The sequence below is a fragment of the Salmo salar genome, chromosome ssa10 (assembly GCF_905237065.1).
Source record: "Salmo salar chromosome ssa10, Ssal_v3.1, whole genome shotgun sequence".
NCBI lineage: Eukaryota > Metazoa > Chordata > Actinopteri > Salmoniformes > Salmonidae > Salmo > Salmo salar.
Genome location: NC_059451.1, coordinates 78,139,499 through 78,153,235, shown reverse-complemented (window position 1 = coordinate 78,153,235; position 13,737 = coordinate 78,139,499). Strand labels below are relative to the sequence as shown.

At 41.2% G+C, this 13,737-nt stretch overlaps 1 protein-coding gene across 9 annotated transcripts in view; it reads left to right on the top strand.

The window, feature by feature from the left end:
* Positions 1–13,737, top strand: part of ptprz1a (protein tyrosine phosphatase receptor type Z1a) — a 75,642-nt gene that overhangs the window by 42,886 nt on the left and 19,019 nt on the right. For all 9 annotated transcript variants that reach the window (XM_014124572.2, XM_014124571.2, XM_014124570.2 and 6 more), the window contains 7 exons: positions 314–465; positions 1,786–1,881; positions 3,769–3,835; positions 5,314–5,471; positions 9,230–9,380; positions 11,250–11,434; positions 11,713–11,839. In XM_014124572.2, coding sequence (XP_013980047.1) covers positions 314–465; positions 1,786–1,881; positions 3,769–3,835; positions 5,314–5,471; positions 9,230–9,380; positions 11,250–11,434; positions 11,713–11,839 — 936 coding nt within the window. The remainder of the gene's footprint in view (positions 1–313; positions 466–1,785; positions 1,882–3,768; positions 3,836–5,313; positions 5,472–9,229; positions 9,381–11,249; positions 11,435–11,712; positions 11,840–13,737) is intronic.

Below are 13,737 nucleotides of genomic sequence, written 5' to 3'. Positions count from 1 at the left end.
CCTTGTGGTCTGGGTTTTAAAACTACGGTGTCATAGCAGAAGGAGGAGGTGGAGAAGAAGAAGAGTGGAAGGAGGAATGCAATACAATATGATGATGTGGAAATTATTATATATTGTTAGATACTGAAAGATTGGGCATTGTTGTAGTGTATACTTATGGCACTTTTAAAGCCGATGGATGTGTGTGTGTGTGTGTACGTGACTTTTTGTGTTTTCACTTGGCAAGCTTCAGGCCACATCAATATAGTGTGTGTGAGTGTATGTGTGTGTTGTTTAATGCGGTCAGCTAACACCCTCTGTGTGTTCTCTCCAGTGGCGGTGAACCCAGAGGGGGACTTCTATGTGAGTGGAGGGGGGCTGAGGGGCAGGTTTAAGGTGGGAAGAATCACCTTCCACTGGGGACGCTGCAACGCCTCCTCAGAGGGCTCCGAACACAGCCTCAACGGGGTGAAGTATCCCCTGGAGGTAAGACCTGACATTCGCCCATTATAACTATGACAGAGTATAACCTTGTTATAACCTCCATATGACAGAGTATGACCTCATTGTAACCTCCCAAGTTGTCACGGGTGTCGTAGGGTAGAGACCAAGACGCAGCGGGAAAATGTACACTCATCTTCTTTTTTATTTGGTGAAGAAGGAAAACACATAAACGTATACAAAACAAAACGAACTTGACAGTCTTGTCAGGCAAACAGCTAAACAAGAACAATCTTCCACAAAATCCCATGAAAAACAAACTCCTAATTATAGGACCCTCAATCAGAGGCAACAATAACCAGCTGCCTCCAATTGAAGGTCCAACCCCAATTAACTAAACATAGAACATAGAAATATACTAACATAGAACAATGACTAACAAACCCCAGACTAATAAATCAAATCACCACTCTACCTAAACACATACACAAAACACACCCTGAACCACATAAAACAAACACCCCCTGCCACGTCCTGACCAAACTACAATAACAAATAACCCCTATACTGGTCAGGACGTGACACAAGTAGGGCTTTCTAATTTTTGACTGTTTGGCTCTATTTGACAGTATTAATCCCTTTGACACTTACCAACACACGGGTGTGATCGTTCTACAGTGGTCCCTGCGATGTACACTCAAACCGAATAAGTGCTTGGGCTCTCTTCGAAGAGAGATTTTCCGGCTCAATAAAGCCTCAAACGTCCGCAACAGTGAAATGGACTACTTCTGTAAGAATTAATGAGGAGGCAGTATACACCTCAATTCAAACTGTTATTAGAAAATACAAACTAATCTGAAATTGACAAGTTGAAACATAGCCTATAGATAATTAGCAGGCAGCATGTCTTGGTTTGAGGGCAGTGCGGGTTAACTGTCCTGTTGCGTAACAATCACATTTTTGAACAGTGAGTGCATTCTGACATCACTCGCATAAAAAAACGGACATTGGGGAGACCGTTAGAGATATTTGGAACACACACGATGAAACGGTTAAGTTTCTGAAAAGTTCTAAATATGTTTTATGCGTTGTAGATGACCGTAGGAATTCTAAGTGGTTTTAATGGGCTTTCTCCATTCTGATGGTTTTATACTCAACCAAACTAGGACAAAACTGACTGTGAAGTAGTCCAATTAGTTTAGCATTGTATCAAAATATCGCTATAGACAGTATTGTTAAAATCCCAAACCAGTATGTGGATCCATACCAGTATACCTCAAAATAGGATATAGCACTCAGCCCTACTCTCAAGGACAGTACAAGGGATATCAACCATCTCCTGTACCTTGTATCTGTCTGTTCCAGATGCAGATCTACTGTTATGAAGAGCATCACTTTGAGTCCTTAGACTACGCCATCAAGGACGGGGGCAGGATCACAGCTCTTTCTGTGCTGTTTGAGGTGGGCGTGAGTGTGTGGTCATTTTCTGAGTGTGTCTGTATCATTGGTGTAAAGTACTTAAGTAAACATACTAATAAGTACTACTTAAGCCGTTTTTAGGGGTATCTATACTTTACTACTTATATTTTCGACAACTTTTACTTTTACTTCACTACATTCCTGAATAAAATAATGTACTTTTTACTCCATACATTTTCCCTGACACCCAAAACTACTCGTTACATTTTGAATGCTTAACAGAACAGGAAAGTGGTCCAATTCACACACTTATCAAGAGAACATCCCTACTGCCTCTGTTCTGGTGGATTCACTAAACACAAATGCTTAGTTTGTAAATTATGTCTGAGTGTTGGAGTGTGCCCCTGGCTATCCGTAAATAAAATAAAAACAAGACAATGGTGCCGTCTGGTTTGCTTAATATAAGACATTTGAAATGATTTATACTTTTACTTTCTAAGTATATTTTAGCAAGTATGTTTACTTTTGATACTTAAGTATATTTAAAACCAAATCATTTTAGACTTACTCAAGTAGTATTTTATTGGGTGACTTTCACTTTCTATTAAGGTATCTTTACTTTTACTCAAGTATGACAATGGGTACTTTTTCTACCATTGGTCTGTATGTTTTGACCTACTATGGCCATAGTACCTAGTAGGTTCTGTAGATTGGGGGGAGTGGGTGTCCTTGACAGGTATGTCATCTGTTGACATTGACAGGAAGCGGAGTGTGCTGATGGATTCGATTTTGTGCAGATGTGTGTGTGCGTGCGCGCATGTGTTTGTGACCTGTGTCAAGAGTGTTTGATGGATAATTTTGCGTCCATACCAGCAATGCTTTTCATAGTCGATGAGGGATGACTTACTGTATCTACATAACTAGTCTGAACAGTACCTCTACTGAATAAACAGCCTGGCAGTAACTGACAGTGTAGAATACCAGCAGGTCAATACCGTGTGTGAGCGTGTGTGTGTTTGTTGAGGAGATTAGCCCACACATCTTAGGCTACACTCCGCTGCCCACCTGGGAAATCAAAGGGGACAGAATAGTGGAACGGATTACCAACTACAGCATCAGACTGAGCAGAGATTAGACATGCTACAGTACATAGACGGTCAGCTGTGGAATATCACGTCTCTAGCTATTAGCTTAACATCAGTGTTGGCTTTAGCTTAGCATCAGTGTTGGCTTTAGCTTAGCATCAGTGTTAGCTTCAGCTAAGCGGGTCACAGCTTTAAAGGGGCATTCAGCAGTTGAAACAATAACAAAGTGAACTCCATGCCCCTGTTTCAGTAAAAAGCTGAGGGATGGGGCTGGAGAAATGTAAGCACTATCAAATTCATTGACAGAGCTATGTATACAAGGACTGACCATCCATTATAACAATATTATAGTTTTAGCAATTATTTTGAGGCTACATAGTGTCTATTTAAATTTACTTTGTTTACAAACAATGTAGTAAAGCAAGGTTATGTTTTGGGTTCTGATTGAGTACGACAGTTGAACTGAGATCATGAGGCATTTCTAAGTTATATTCTTCAAGAATCAATGGCTACATCATTATTCATTTATTTTTCTATTGTGTTATTGACAGTACGTTTGTTTATGTGTAACTCTGTGTTGTTGTTTTTGTCGCACCGCTTTGCTTTATCTTGGCCGGGTCACAGTTGTAAATGAGAACTTGTTCTCAACTGGCCTACCTGGTGAAATAAAGTATAAAATAAATACATGTATGTCCCAAAATGGATGTAGCAACTGCAGATTGTCTCTTTAAAGCAGCCCAAGAAATGTAGGGACACAAAAAGTTAAGGGGGAGGAGATGAGTAGAGGAAGCTACTGTAGACTTTTGAGATGCCTGACTAACCCACTGCCTTTCCCTCTTTACAGACGAGCATCGAAGACAATGACAACTACATAGCCATTATTGATGGAATCAACAGTGTCAGCCGATTCGGTATGTCAACCTGACTTAACCCTAATAACTCGAACCTCAACCAATCAACTTTTTTTTACTCACCTGCTGTAAGCACAACCATAATTATCTCCCTTGCATTTCATTATCGATGTATTACTGCACAGCACTGTTCCTAAGTTTCAGTAAATGTATGTTGTACAGTAGATAGTTAATGCTAATGGAGGTTGAGGTTTTCAATGCAGGTAGCAATTACAGAGTGCATCAACTCATTTCATGTAAATTCAAGGGCCACTATCCCCCACAATCATACACCCACTACCTCACTGTGCCATAATGTAACACACAGGCACATAAACACACACACACTGTTTTCTTTATATTCATCTTCTGTCGTTCATCCTCTGTTGTTTACCCTCTATCGTTCATACTCTATCGTTCATACTCTATCGTTCATACTCTATCGTTCATCCTCTATAACTTATCCTCTATTGTTTATCCTCTATCATCTATCATTCATACTCTATCGTTCATACTCTATCGTTCATATTCTATCGTTTATCCTCTTGTTTATCCTCTATTGTTTATCCTATATTGTTTATTTTCGATCGTTTATCCTCTATCATTTATCCTCTATCATTTCTCCTCTGTTGTTTATCCTCTATCGTTTGTCCTTGATCATCTATCGTTCATCTTCGATTGTTTATCCTCTATCGTTTATCCTCTATGGTTTATTCTCTGTTCTCTATCGTTCATACGCTATCGTTCATTCTCTATCGTTTACCCTCTATCCTTTATCGTTTATCCACTGTCGTTCATTCTCTATCGTTTACCCTCTATCCTCTATTGTTTATACTCTATCGTTCATTCTCTATCGTTTACCCTCTATCCTCTATTGTTTATCCTCTATTGTTCATTCTCTATCGTTTACCCTCTATTGTTTATCCTATATTGTTTATCGTCTATCGTTTATCTTCTATCGTTTATCCTCTATTGTTCATTCTCTATTGTTTACCCTCTATTGTTTATCCTCTATTGTTCATATATCATTTATCCTCTACCATTTATCCTCTACCGTTTATCTTCTATCGTTTATTCTCTATCATTTCTCCTCTGTTGTTTATACTCTATCGTTCATAATCTATCGTTCATCCTCTATTGTTTATCCTCTATCGTTTATCCTCTATCGTTCATCCTCTATTGTTTATCCTTTATCCTCTATCGTTTATCCTCTATCGTTCATCCTCTATCTTCTATCGTTTATCCTCTATTGTATCTCCTCTATCGTTCATTCTCTATCGTTTATCCTCTATCCTCTATTGGTTAATCTCTATTGGTTATCCTATATCGTTCATACTCTATCATTCATACTCTATCGTGTTTCCTGTATTGGTTATCCTTTATTGGTTATACTCTACCGGTTATCCTCTATCATCTGTCATTCTCTCTTCCTTTTGATCTGTTCCTCTATTTCACTTTTGCTTCTCTGTCTGCGTTCCCTACACTTTCCCCCTGTCTAGGTAAGAGTGGGAGGGTGGGTCCCTTCTCTCTCCGGGGCCTCCTGCCCAACTCCACAGAGAAGTACTTCATCTACAACGGCTCCCTCACCACCCCACCCTGCACTGAGACCGTGGAGTGGATCGTTTTCAAGAACACTGTGGCCATCTCCGACACGCAGGTGGGTCTGTGTGTGTGTGTGTCCATGTACAGTTGAAGTCGGAAGTTTACATACACTTAGATTGGAGTCATTAAAACTTGTTTTTTAACCACTCCACAAATTTCTTGTTAACAAACTATAGTTTTGGCAAGTCGGTTAGGACATATACTTTGTGCATGACACAAGTAATGTTTCCAACAATTGTTTACAGACAGATTATTTCACTTATAATTCACTGCATTACAATTCTAGTGGGTCAGGAGTTTACATCCACTAAGTTGACTGTGCCTTTAAACAGTTTGGAAAATGTATGAAATATGTCATGGCTTTAGAAGCTTCTGATAGGCTAATTGACATAATTTGAGTGTACCTGTGGCTGTATTTCAAGGCCTACCTTTAAACTCAGTGCCTCTTTGCTTGACATCATGGTGAAATCTAAAGAAATCAGCCAAGACCTCAGAAAAAATTGTAGACCTCCACAAGTCTGGTTCATCCTTGGGAGCAATTTCCAAACCCCTGAAAGTACCACGTTCATCTGTACAAACAACAGTATGCAAGTATAAACACCATGACGCAGCCGTCATACCGCTCAGGAAGGAAGCGTGTTCTGTCTCCTAGAGATGAACGTACTTTGGTGCGAAAAGTGCAAATCAATCCCAGAACCAGAGCAAAGGACCTTGTGAAGATGCTGGAGTACAAAAGTATCTATATCCACAGTAAGACGAGTCCTATATCGACATAACCTGAAAGGCCACTCAGCAAGGAAGAAGCCACTGCTCCAAAACTGCCATAAAAAAGCCAGACTACGGTTTGCAACTGCACATGGGGACAAGATCGTACTTTTTGGAGAAATGTCCTCTGGTCTGATGTAACAAAAATAGAACTGTTTGGCCATAATAACCATCGTTATGATTGGGGGGGAAAAGGGGCAGGCTTGCAAGCCGAAGAACACCATCCCTACAGTGAAGCATGGGAGTGGCAGCATCATGTTGCTTTGCTGCAGGAGAGACTGGTGTACTTCACAAAATAGATGGCATCATGAGGGAGGAAAATTATGTGGACATATTGAACCAACATCTCAAGACATCAGTCAGGAAGTTAAAGCTTGGTCGCAAATGGGTCTTCCAAATGGACAATGACCCCAAGCATGCTTCCAAAGTTGTGGCAAAATAGCTTAAGGACAACAGAGTCAAGGTATTGAAGTGGCCATCACAAAGCCCTGACCTCAATCCTATAGAAAATTTGTGGGCAGAACTGAAAAAGCGTGTGCGAGTAAGGAGGCCTACAAACCTGACTCAGTTACACCAGATCTGTCAGGAGGAATGGGCCAAAATTCACCTAAGTTATTGTGGGAAGCTTGTGTTAGGCTACCCGAAACGTTTGACCCAAGTTAAACAATTTAAAGGCAATGCTACCAAATACTAATTGAGTGTATGTAAACTTCTGACCCACTGGGAATGTGATGAAAGAAATAAAAGCTGAAATAAATCATTCTCTCTACTATTATTCTGACATTTCACATTCTTAAAATAAAGTGGTGATCCTAACTGACCTAAAACAGGGAATTTTTACTAGGATTAAATGTCAGGAATTGTGAAAAACTGAGTTTAAATGTATTTGGCTAAGGTGTATGTAAACTTCCGAGTTCAACTGTACACCTGTGTTCCTGTGTGCATTTATAAAATCAGAGATTGTGTGGAAATATTGTTTTTGTCAGTACAGAAGATGAGAGTGTGAGCAACAGGAAGAGGGAGAGTGGGAGTTGACAGATGTATTTTAGAGTGTGTATGGGTTGGGTGGGACCTTAACATACACTCCTTCATTTGTATAGTTAAAAGGCATTGCACAAGGTTGTTTTCACAAGTCACTTCTAAACTGTTTCATTATGCCGGCGCCTGCATCTTTTTGTTTTTGTGTCTGACTTTGTGCCAGACCTTTGCTTTTGATTTATGTCTGCATTCATAATTGATCGTGGCTCTCTGAGTGTGTGTGTGTGTCAGCACCATGCGTTTCAGTTTAAGCAGAGTAAAGGCCTCTGTGCGCCTTTATTTATTGGTTTTAATGACAGTTGTTATATACCTGTCAATCACAAATACCCTGAGGGTAACAGGGAAGACATACACGCACTCACACTCCTTTTAAGTCTTCAGCTGTTGACATCCTGTTGTCTGACACACACCCTCTTTCCATTTAAACTGGCTTTCAGTCTGCCTGTTTTCGGTTCTGTATGGTATGGTAATGTCACGTCTCAAGTTTCAAAACACTTTGAAAGGCCATTTTGGGAGAATTGTTCCTCTATTGTGTAGCTTGGTAGCTTTTCAAACACTCCCTCGAGGCGTACACTAGCTCTTATGTGATGGAATTACCATATCGCCAGTCGTGCATACAGTAGCCTATATATTCAAGCAACGTTATCCACATATTAGTTGTTTTGATAACATGAACTAATAAGCATGCATGTGCATATGCAAAAGTATTTTTCAAAAGTTGTGCCATAAGAGCGCCACACCTGTCATTACAACACCACACCTATCATTACATTTGTACATACCAATGGCTGTTGCAGAGGTTGCCTGAGTCACGGTTCTGGCCCCCGGTCACACTCACAGCCACTCTGGTTGGAATGCTGTGTGAGTCAGAGGACCAGTGTTCTGTGCAGTGTTACACAATCAACTGTAGAAGAGGTGTATAGGACATGCATCCATGCATGTGTCTAGCATGTGTGTTACTTACCTTATTTTACCAGTCAATTAAGAACAAATTCGTATTTGCAATGTTCTTATTTACAGAAAGTTATTTTCGAGAGCCTGTGTGTTAGGTTGTGTGACGTGTGAATACTGTATGACCCATAGTTTTGAAGGTCTGTGAGAATGTATCACGATAATAGTAATTAGCTAGTATGTGGGTGGTGCCATCAATTCAGTGCCTTATGAGAAGATTTCACCTCGTTCTAACATTCTGTCATAAAGAGCACATATTCAACTTCATTTAAAAAAAAAACGTTTTCCCATCTCAAGAGTTTACATTGAAAAAAAGACTATAGTAAGTGCGTACTAAGTGCCAAGTAAAGTAACAAGGTTGACTGTAAAGAGGGTTGACGATTTCAAATGAAATCAGCCATACATCTCCTTGTGACGGGGAATGGAATCTTGTTGTGTGAAACAGGGAGTGGCAATTGAATGCGAGTTTCACAAAAGAAATGACATTGTTTGGGCAACATGTATGGGCAACATGTATGGGCAACATGTATGGGCAACAGGGTTGACGTGTTGTTTTCGACCCGCTCAGTTTCCCCCCACAAAACACCAGAAAATGGCCAAAAAGAGTAGATCCAGCTCACCTGCTTTTACACTAGAATTTAAATTTTAGCTGTTCAATATTTATTTTGAATGAAATATTTAAAAAGGAATAGTTTCACCATATTTAAAGGAGAGTTCAGTTCACGTACAGGGTCGACCTTAAACTAACGGCAAGACGTAAATGAATCACTGATCACATAAAATAAATGAAAAATCTTAAGAAATGACTTTGTCAAAGCAACAAAAAATAACTAGGGCTTTACAATGATGGCTACACCGTGAATAAATGTTGGGGCTAAATGGGTTAAAATCTTCCTATAAGTCACAGAGGCATTGTTCTGTATGAATGTGTTGGTTGTATGTTTGTAGCTGGAGATGTTCTGTGAGGTGATGACCATGCAGCAGACTTCCTCTGTGACATTATTTTGAGGTTATGCTATGAAGGGTCATAAGAGGTTATAACTGTTCATTGTGTTGTAGCTGGAGATGTTCTGTGAGGTGATGACCATGCAGCAGGCGGGCTACGTGATGCTGATGGACTACCTGCAGAACAACTACAGGGAGCAGCAGCAGCAGTTCATGGGCCAGGCCTTCTCCTCCTACACTGGCACAGAGGAGGTCCTCACTCCCAGTATGTACCTGTCTGTCTGTCTGTCTGTCTGTCTGTCTGTCTGTCTGTCTGTCTGTCTGTCTGTCTGTCTGTCTGTCTGTCTGTCTGTCTGTCTGTCTGTCTGTCTGTCTGTCTGTCTGTCTGTCTGTCAGAGGAGGTCCTCACTCCCAGCATGTACCTGTCTGTCTGTCTCCAATAATCCATCCAAACATCTGTCGTATTCACTCCTGGTTCTTGGCACTAACACCTGATTCAACTAATCATGGTCTTGATGATTAGGTGATGAATAGATTCAGGTTTGTTGATGCTGGGCTGGAATAAAGTCTGCTGTCAAGTAACTCACAGACAAATAGAGCATTAATATGTATTATGCCTACATTGTCATTGCAGCAGAGCATAGAATGTTTAATTCTGAGCAACATACCAATATCAAACATCCTAAATATATTTGTGACACTTTTGGTGGCCTATTAAAATGTCATAGGTGGATTTTGATACATATGAGGCAAGCACTGGTAACCCAACTAAGAACCTGCAGCTTGTTATGGGCAAAGGTAATCTGTGGCACAAACGCACATTAACGCACGCATGCGTGCACACATACACACACATATACACACACACATATACACGGTACACTGTGGCTGTCTCACAGAGCTCATTTGATGTATCATACTATGACTGGTTCCTGACCCTATTAAAGCCGTGATGGCAGTTTGATGTGTGTTTTCTGGTTAGACATCAGCATTAATCAGGACTTTAACTAGCATGTGGCATGCTGGGAGGCATTCAATATAAGACAGCATGTGTGTCAGCATCTGTGTGTGTGTGTATGTGCCTCTCTTAATTATACCCGGACTCTCTATATCCTTGAAGGGATAATTTAATTGCTGTGGATGCTTAGGCACCAGGCTAATACACTAGCCCCTCTCGCTCTCTCATCTCTCTCTCTCTCTCTCTCTCTCTCTCTCTCTCTCTCTCTCTCTCTCTCTTTCCCTACATGCCAGCAATGATATTAGTCTCTCAGCTTAAAGTTCTCTCCCCTCTTTCTCCCCTCTTTAGACCTGGTGGTCGCTAGGTGTTGCTAGGTTACTGTGGCTGCCCCCTCCCTTTCACAGAGCACTTTCCAAACGTCTTCGGAAAATGGATACAGTGCATTGAATATGATATATAATGTACATGAATAGGTGTGAGATGCACGTCAAAATTAAGAAAATAAAGAAAAGAACTGGAGAAAAATACTGCTGTTTCTTTGCTCCTCTCTGCCCTCTTGTGTTGAAAAGGGGTTAGTACAAATGTGAGTATCTTTCTTAAATCCCTCAGCATCATTAAAAACATGAAATTAATGCATTCACCCCCTCACCACAAATGATTTCCATGGTCTACTCTTGTGGCGCCCTTATGACCTTTCTGGGAAAAGAGGATCCTTAACTAAGAAAACTGAAGTGCAGGCTTTAGCGTAGATCGTGTAGGAAATGTGTCAACGGTTTAGTTGTTGTCCCTGGCCATTGTCTCAGGTCTCATTTTGATTGATTTAAATCTCTTTCTCCCCCCTCTAATCTGTGTTAATCCCAGAGTCTCAGTGTGTCTGTGAGCTGCATTAGTGCCGCAGCACTAATCTTTGATGGTGACCTTTGACACAGGCATGAGGCACGGGTTTACCTCTCTTAACGGGAGAAACAACCAGTTGTGGTGACCATTATTCCCCCATGCAAATATTTTTGTTTTGGTGCCCGGAATGAAGTTTGACATTTATTCTACACAGCATTTCTTTGTACCACCTCAAGTGATTATTTTACGTGGAATTCTTATGAATCTAAAATCATTTGGATTTATTTATTTCTCTCTCTCGCTCTCTCTCTGTCTCTTCTGCCTCTCTCTCTCTGTCAGTCTGCAGTTCAGAGCCGGAGAACGTGCAGGCAGACCCCCATAACCTGACCAGCCTGCTGGTCATGTGGGAGCGGCCACGGGCGGTGTACGACGCCGGGATAGAGAAGTACTCAGTTACCTACAAGCTGGCCCAGGGAGAGGACCCTCCGGCCTTCGAGTACCTGACCGACGGAGACCAGGATGTGGTGAGGGACATTTTTGTAGCGGGGGTTGGTCACGGAACTAATTCTTGTGAGCTGGAGCTCAGCAAACTAACACACGCAGATCACCAACTGAGGTCAATCACATTTTGGAAGGTTTGTGTGAATGAGAAAATGAAAGAGGGAATGGATGAAGAAACAAACAAAGAAACTAAAGAACCATAGTATGATTGAAAGCAAGAACAGATCCTACAAAGGTATAACCCTCCACATTTCCACCACCCTAAACCCCCTGTACTCCCCTCTCACCTGTCGTTCCCCAGGGGGCCATATTGCAGGACCTGATGGCCAACACCAGCTACGTGGTTCAGGTCATGGCGGTCTGCACCAACGGTCTGTACGGCCGCGTGAGCGAGCAGCTGACCGTCGACATGCCGATCGACGACCCCGGTAAGAGCGACCGTGACCGTCAATACGTCTACACAGACCGTACATAGGGTGGGGGGGGGGGGGGTTATACTCTGCCATAGCGTTCTGCTGACATAGAGAGTAGAGCCCAAACATAGATGGTTGATCATTTGCAAACCAGTTCTCTTTACTGTATCGCTTTAATGGTAGGTCTTAACAGCAAAGTCACACTTACCGCTAGTGTAGTCTAGTCAGTCAGTTTGCCGATAAGGTGCCCTGAAGGCTTCTCAGATAGAGAGTGAACAGATTGTGTTAAGGGAATTCTGAAGAAGATAAAGATGTAGTTCTGTCGTGGTTTCTGATTGGTGTCCACGGTGTCCGCAAATGACCACACATTTCACACCCACCGTACTGTCACTGGTTTCCAGAGCCACTTCTGTTTCCCTGGCCGTCTTGGCCATGCTCCCTGTATGATGTTGTTTGAGAAGCCCCCCCCGACCCTCAGTCTCTGTGTCTTCTCTTTGTCCAGTTCTGTTCCTTTAAACATGCACCCAGTTCCTCTATGTGCCACAGTAAATGTACTGCGTGTATTGTACTCTGTCTCTGGTGAAATCTTCGTTGTACCCTTTTCAAGTGTGCTTTGATTTCTAACACGGAAGAATGCCCGCCTCAATCTGTTTGTTTAAGGTCAAAGGTTATTCCATGTGTACCTTCTATGTCACACAAAATATAAAAAATTGCACTTTTGTTTTGAAATGGCATCTTTTCCTCCTGTCACAGTAAGAGAATGTTTGCTTATGTATTCTGTATTTCCTGAATTGTAAGTTTATAATAAACACATTTTGTCTTGCTAAAAATACTCTGCATCATATTTCGATGTGCATGAATTGTATACACTCATCCAAATGACTTGAAACAATTGTGTGACCGAATGTGATGTGACAATTGTGGTGACAAAACAACTCATTTGTGAATCGCGTTTGTGAATTCATTCATTCATCCCTTCCCTCTCCACTTAACTTTTGAAAAACCCACCTCATGCTTTACAAACCCACTCTGATCTGGCCTGAGGCCTCCATGATGTGTAACTTAGTCCCATCCAGGTAAGAGGATGTGTGTGTGCGTTGGCCGTGTGTGCATGTGCATGGGTGTGTTAACACTCAGTTTGTGCTGACGAGGAAGTACTACCTGTGGATAACTTTCCCTCCTGTTGTTATTTCTCTATCTCTCCCTCTATCTCTCTCTCTCACCTGGTGAGACAGCAACATATTCACCAAGATTTCTAATATAGGTTCATACTATCTAATGATTTGCCGCTTCATATACTGTGGACCCATTGAAAAGATGTGGATATCAAGCTTCCGAAGATTTTTGTCAAGCCTCTATCCTGGACCTGAAGACCAATCTGTGAATTAAAATAAAGTTTTGCACCCAATTCATCAAAAAAAATACCATCAAAAACAGATTGGTTTTCACAAATACTCAATCTGTTTGTGTGTGTGAGTGTCTCCTTATGGTTATTCTTTCAGTTACATTTTAAAGTACGTTTCAAGTAAAGTGTCTGTCTGTAAGAATGTCGTTGGGTTTGTCAATGGGGCCAATATCTCAGAATATAATGTCATTGTTACTAATTGTCAAAGTTGTAACTAAGGGCTCTGTTCAATCCGCATCGTGGAAGTTCAGCTTTACAGCGTGATTGACATTTAAAGGCAATGGTCCTGCTTTAGCGGAGACGGCATTCAAATCAAATCAATCAAATACATTTTATATGTCACATGCGCCGAATACAACAGGTGTAGACCTTACAGTGAAATGTTTACTTACAAGCTTTAACCGACAATGCAGTTTTAAGAAAAATACCGGGGAAAAATAAATAAATAAATGTAACAATAATTAAAGAGAAGCCGTAAAATAACAAAAGAGAGGCTATATACAGGGGG